Source organism: Topomyia yanbarensis, chromosome 3 (genome assembly GCF_030247195.1).
Source record: "Topomyia yanbarensis strain Yona2022 chromosome 3, ASM3024719v1, whole genome shotgun sequence".
Classification (NCBI taxonomy): domain Eukaryota; kingdom Metazoa; phylum Arthropoda; class Insecta; order Diptera; family Culicidae; genus Topomyia; species Topomyia yanbarensis.
This window is the reverse complement of record NC_080672.1, coordinates 325528593-325534858: the sequence shown is the minus strand read 5'-3', so window position 1 is coordinate 325534858 and position 6266 is coordinate 325528593. Positions and strand designations below refer to the sequence as shown.

Here is a 6266-nt window from a genome sequence, read left to right as displayed (position 1 = left end):
GCGGCGACAAGCTGAAAATTATCGTGGAGGGCCTTTTCCCGAAGCACGACCCAACCGCATGGCCGCCTACACCGTACGCTGATGCAGATGGTGGAAATGCAGATGACAATTTCCAACGACGAGCTCCTTATAGTGGCAAAAGGGCTCCCGGACCTGATGGTATCCCCAACGTGGCACTGAAGACTACGATCCTGGCGTTTCCGGACATGTTCAGGATAGTGTTAAAATGCCTGGACGATGGCTGCTTCCCGGATAGATGGAAGATCCAGAAGCTGGTGTTGCTGCCAAAACCATGGAAACCACCAGGAGATCCAGTATCGTATCGGCCTATATGCCTGCTGGATACTCTCGGTAAACTCCTGGAAAGAGTCATCCTCAACAGGCTGACGATCTACGCTGAAAGTGAGAACGGACTATCGCAGAGACAGTTCGGGTTCCGGAAAGGAATATCGACGGTGGACGCCATCCGCATAATCATCGCGAACGCGGAGAAAGCATTGAAGCAAAAGAGAAGGGGTAATTGCTACTGCGCCGTGGTAACGATAGACGTGAAGAACGCGTTCAACAGTGCTAGCTGGGGAGCCATCGCCGTAGCACTGCATAGAATGTGGGTTCCGGACTATCTGTGCAAGGTTCTGAAAAGTTACTTTCAGAACCGAGTACTGGTCTACGAAACGAACACGGGGTAGAGGTCGATTAGGGTAACGGCGAGAGTACCTTACGGCTCCACACTTGGCCCAACGCTCTGGAATATTATGTACAACGGAGTGTTAACACTGGAACTGCCCAGGGGTGTGGAGATCGTCGGCTTTGCAGACGATGTTGTCCTGACGATAACGGGCGAGACCCTTGAGGAGGTGGAGATGCTGACGGTAGAGCATCAATAGGCATCGTGGAAACCTGGATGGCTAACGTCAAGTTGCAGCTGGCTCACCACAAGACTGAGGTAGCGCTGGTCAGCAACCGTAAGCAAATCCAGCCTGTCGAGATCAGCGTCGGGGGACAATCCATTCCATCGATGCGCGCGCTGAAGCACCTGGGTGTGATGGTTGACGATCGGTTGAATTACAACTGCCATGTCGACTATGTATGTGAGAAGGCTGCGAGGACAACTAGCGCATCATGCCGAATCACGGAGGGGCAAGAGGCAGCACGAGCCGTCTCCTGGCGGGTGTCTCATCCTCAATACTGAGATTTGGCGTACCGGCCTGGGCTGCTGCGCTGAACTCAAAGCGGAACCGGACGAAGTTGACAAGCACTTTTCGCCTAATGGCTGTTCGTGTCTCGAGTGCGCACAGAACGATATCGTCGCAGGCGGTATGCGTAATTGCCGGGAGGATTCCCATCTGCATCACTCTGGTTGAGGACGTAGAATGCTACCAGCGGAGAAATGAACGTAATGCAAGGAGACTGGTTCTAGTGGACTCGTTGGCTAAGTGGCAGCAAGAGTGGGATAACGCGGAGAAAGGAAGGTGGACCCACCGACTCATCCCAAATGTGTCTACTTGGGTACATAGGAAGCATGGAGAGGTGAACTTCCATCTGACGCAGTTTTTGTCCGGGCATGGATGCTTCCGGAAATACCTACATCGGTTTGGACACGCTTCGTCGCCCCTTTGCCCGGAGGTTGTGAACGCGCAAGAGACACCGGAACACGTGGTCTTCGAATGCCCCAGATTTGAAGAAGTCCGAAGGGGCATGCCTGATATAACAGTGGACAATATCGTCGAAGAGATGTGCCGCGACGAGCATGTCTGGGACGCTGTCAAAAGAGTTATTACGAGTATCCTCTCCGAGCTGCAAAGGAAGTGGCGAAGGGACCAACAAAGTAACGACATTGGTTAGAACGCCGCAGTGGAACCAGAAATAGGGTTTCGGGAGAAATTGCGCCGCCGGGAAACTCACCGACGGTGTAGACTGGGTCCACCGCCGGGGACCAGTTGAGTAGTATGCGATGTAGCACCGGCTTCGGGTCGTCGGGGCGCCAGCGAACCAGACGTCAGGCTTCACCGGAATCGCCGGCCCGACCTCGACACTCTACCGGGTAGCTCGTGAGTATGCTAGATCCACCGTCGGGGATTAGACCGAGTAGACCACGTCGAATAGCCAGAAGTGGGTCGTTGGGGTGCCAGTGAACCGGAAGCTACGCTCCACCCGGAATCGCTGAATGGACCTCAGCATCTGCTGGCTGGCCGTTGAGTAGGCTAGGTCTACCGCCGGGGACTAGACCGAGTAGACGAGGCGGGGAGCTTAATGGCTCACAGAAACGTACATCGGTATCGGGAGCGGTCTGCCGCCAGGGAATTCACGTTAGGGTAGATTCGGCACCGTGGACTACCCGACAGAATCGTGACGAAAAAGGGAGCTAATTGGCTCACGAAACAAACACCGGTAACGAAAGAAATTCCGTTGTCGGGGAACTCTCAATCGGAGTAGGATAAGCGGTAAAGCTGGAAGATTTTAGTAGAGCTAAATGGCTCAAGAAAGCGGGTATCGGTGTCGGAGGAAATTCCTCCGTCGGGGAACTATCGGTCGGAGTAGGATGAGTTCACCGTTGAGCACTATCCAAGCGGATCGTGATAAGGCCGGGAGCTGAATGACTCACGGAAACGTGAGCTGAATGGCTCAGGGAATCTGCACCTAAACGGTTCATCACAGGGACGAGAAATAAACGGCGACGTAATGGATGGAGACAAGAAGGAGGAGAGGAATCAAGAGTTAAATCAAAGCTCATAGATCGTGCTACTCCATGAACCAAGCGAGGCTCCGAAATAGAGCAGTAGAAAGAGGTGCGACGAAAGCGCAACGAAACCCCCCCCCCCCACGAAGTTATAATTCGTCAAGCCCCGCACGACGCACAGTGATCACCTTCCATACAAAAGTCGGACAAAAAAAATCGTACATTTTCTTTATAATATAATTTTCAATGATATAGCAACACATTTTACATTCAATAACATACAACACATGCACTACCCACCACTCAAGACTCACAGCGATTTCAAATTAAACTACCACTGCTCGATGCGCTCGGTGCCGATTTCTGTGGTTGCCCTTTCGAGCTCGAACAGGACGCACTCATATCACCGGCAGCGCAGGTAATCGTTGGAATATTGCACCCTTGTAGCGAGAAGCCCTGGTATTCGGCGACAGTTGGTTTAATTGGTGATTCGAGCAACAGAGCACGAGGTGAGTCCTCGTCCAGCAGATTTCCACCACTAGCAACACTCGGTGGCCGCAGCGGAAGTGGTGAAAGTTTTTCTTCTCGTTCTTTCGCAAGCAACGGATCGAATTCCTCCAAATCGTATTTGCTTATTTGCGCTTTCGTAGTCGATGTTGGGTTCATTCCTGCATCCTCTGCAACGCTGTTTTCGCCACTGTGATCGGAGAAATCGAAATCATAGTTGATGTTCCTGATACCTCGAATGAAACTGTGTGCCATGTCGTCCGGCGTGGCAATTTCGTCCAGTGATTGAGTGTCGAACACTCTGTTGTAGTCAAACACGGGTGAAGCGGACAACAAATCAGTCGAGTTACTAGCACTCATGCCAGAAAATGGCGACGGAACCAGCGGTGTACCCTTCTCGCATTCGACAGAAACTAACGGAACAGCTAAAGCATCCGACAGGTTCTTGACCAAATCATCGAAGTTGGTTTGCGGGGTCGAGTTTGGATCGATGGAGGCTTTCGTTTTCGACTCATCGTATTCGACGTCACCACTCTTAATGGCGGTCACTAGGTTCGATTGGAAATGACCCACGTCGATGGATTGCTGACTACTACTGGTAGGACTGGGCAACATGCTGCGTTTTTCTAAACGACGTGGTGTGCGGATCGGTTTGAGCACCAGCGGAGTTCGTTCAAGAACATCTGCGACTTTGCGACTAATTTCTTTCTGAAATTGGAGGACAATGGAATGATTAATTATAAATCATAAGGAAGCTGAAATTGTTTTTTTCAAATTTGTTGCACTAGATAAGTACGAATTTTGCTAAATCGTGAAGTTTCTAAAATGATTAATAACAAATGGTACTCACGTTGAAGTTTTCGATGTCCTGGTCCAATAGTGCCACGTTATTTAAAATTTCATCGTTGCGTGCTCCAAGACTCTTCATTGTTTTCAGATTCTCCGAAATGAGATGCAAACTTTCGCAGGCCATTAGAGCACTCTCCCAAGCCGATGGTCCTGTCTTCGCACCAGCCATGAGTCCATTGAATTCCTCAGCTGACATAGATAGCGACTCCGAGGTCAAATTTTCAACAAACGAAATTGCACAGCAAAGATTTGTGAAGTAATATCCACCCTCGCCACTCATCAGCCGCGTAGCGTAGCTGAATCGTGTAATGTAGTTGATATTGCTATGTAGCCGAACCGGATTTGCCTTAAGAACAACGAATATCAGAGCTGGTAGGAACTCATCGGCGCTAGCAGGTCCTCCGACAGACTGTTTAAGCAAGCTGAATATGTTTCGACAGCAACGAATGATACATTCTAGCTTTTCCTAAAAATACAATTTCATATTGTAATACCAATTCAGTTCTCTATAAACGTTTGAACAAACCTGCGGGGAGTGAAAAGAATCCATTGAAACTAACTCCGTAATGGCTGTGTAAACGAGATCTCGCACTTCCGAATTGACCTCGTCAATGCTGCAGAGTAAGTGCTTAGCATTGATCCAGTTCAGCTGTCGGATGCGTTTCTGAATCTGAGAATCCTTCTCCTCATCATTTGTACTTGGCGGAGAAAACAACCGGCCATGGTTCATTGTCATGATACATTTTTCGAAAAAATCTAGTGCTTGATCTTTGGTTTCCTGTGGTACGTTCGCAAATTTAGAATTTTCTAGGTTCATATACTGTTGAAATTTAGTGTAGTCACTTTGAACGAATTCGGAAATTTCCTCTATACTACAATCGTTGTGCTTTTTTCTTATCTTTTGGTCCAGCATCTCAATGAAATATTTCAATTCTTGTTTGGTCGCTTCTTCTATTTTTAATGATTTCAGTGCTTCCTGGTACTCTTGTTCCAGTTTGTCCATCGGTTGCCGATTGTGGTGTCTGGATGATTTGTTTGCATTCTTCGTAGGCGTCGTCTTTTTAAGCAAATCCATAAGGTTGCGTTTTTTCTTTTTATCTTCCTCTTTCGGAGCTGGTCCAGGCTTTAACAACTGGCCATGAGACAACCTGGCGTGGTGATCTGCCTGTTTTTGCTGCTGATGATGATGCGACTCTTGTTTTCGTCCAGTTACATGATCGGCAAACTTTACGGGTCGATATTCTAAAAGAATGCTTGTTTTTCAGTTCGTTCTACCACATGCTGATAAACTCTAAGGTGATCACTTACGTTTGATGTGGCGTTCCTTTATCGTTCGCTCGCGATAACATTTCGAGCACAGTCCATTCCACTGTGCATTTCCGTAGAAACCACAGCCGTTGAGACATTGAAGATCTTTCTGCTGTATACGTGGTGTTTTAATTGAGAACATTTTTCTTCGTTATGGAGGACACTGTTACGCTTGTATTTTTACGAAAACATTACACAAATGATCACTAATGTTGCTATTTGAACAAATTATTTCGACACGATTTCATAAGAGAAATCGATTTGCGCTGCAGATATGCTCAGCTGTTATTGTTGTTAGGCAGCCACGGTGTCACAACAGCATTCTGACAGTTCCAGCAAATATCGCAGAGTTGCCAAAGTTAAGCTAATTTTAAAAACATTTCTATAACAAAGCTTGCAATAATTATTGCAAACTTTGTTATAGAAATGTTTAAACATAGCATCGTTTTAAAATATTTATTTTATTTTAAATTCATTTTAATTTCACAATTATTCCAAACCAGATTCGATTACCAAAACTGATTTTAATTAAATGAGGGGATTACATATTTCGTATTGTACAATGAACATTTCAAAGTAGAAATTTTGGACCTTCTCCAAAATTTTTTTCTGGATCCGCTCCTGTCCAGTGAAAATATTGGCCGTAAGAGTTAAGGAGAAAACGTAAGAGGCTCTCATTTGCGATATGCTCTTTTCACATGTTTATCCAGAACTGTCCAAAATCGAGCAAAGATTATTTGTAATCATTCCAAACCAGTCAAATCCATATATTTTGAGAGGTCGTTTGTTCGTTTGGAATCATACTGACAGATAACACTGAGAACTGACATACAAGTCAAGCATGATTTTTGAAAACACCGTAACTAACAAATGTAAACAAACTGAGATTATCACTCCCCCGCATTCTACGCATCTTAATGTA

The 6266-nt window shown here is 46.8% G+C and overlaps 1 protein-coding gene across 1 annotated transcript; it reads right to left on the bottom strand.

The window, feature by feature from the left end:
- Positions 1-2915: 2915 nt before the first annotated feature.
- Positions 2916-5647, bottom strand: LOC131691158 (rab5 GDP/GTP exchange factor). The gene is made up of 4 exons (XM_058977356.1): positions 5345-5647; positions 4563-5278; positions 4038-4502; positions 2916-3895 (listed from the first exon to the last, which is right to left on the bottom strand). Exons 1-4 carry the CDS (start codon positions 5484-5486, stop codon positions 3002-3004), a joined length of 2217 nt encoding a protein of 738 aa, XP_058833339.1. The 5' UTR covers positions 5487-5647; the 3' UTR covers positions 2916-3001.
- Between the last annotated feature and the right edge of the window lie 619 nt (positions 5648-6266).

Excerpts from the sequence above, each read along its gene's own strand:
- LOC131691158 (XM_058977356.1), bottom strand. The coding sequence starts at position 5,486 with ATGTTCTCAATTAAAACACCACGTATACAGCAGAAAGATCTTCAATGT. Across the intron at positions 4,503-4,562 it reads ATTCTTTTCACTCCCCGCAG|GAAAAGCTAGAATGTATCAT; the intron begins GTTTGTTCAAAC and ends TTGTATTTTTAG. Across the intron at positions 3,896-4,037 it reads AGGACATCGAAAACTTCAAC|AAAGAAATTAGTCGCAAAGT; the intron begins GTGAGTACCATT and ends CTCCAATTTCAG.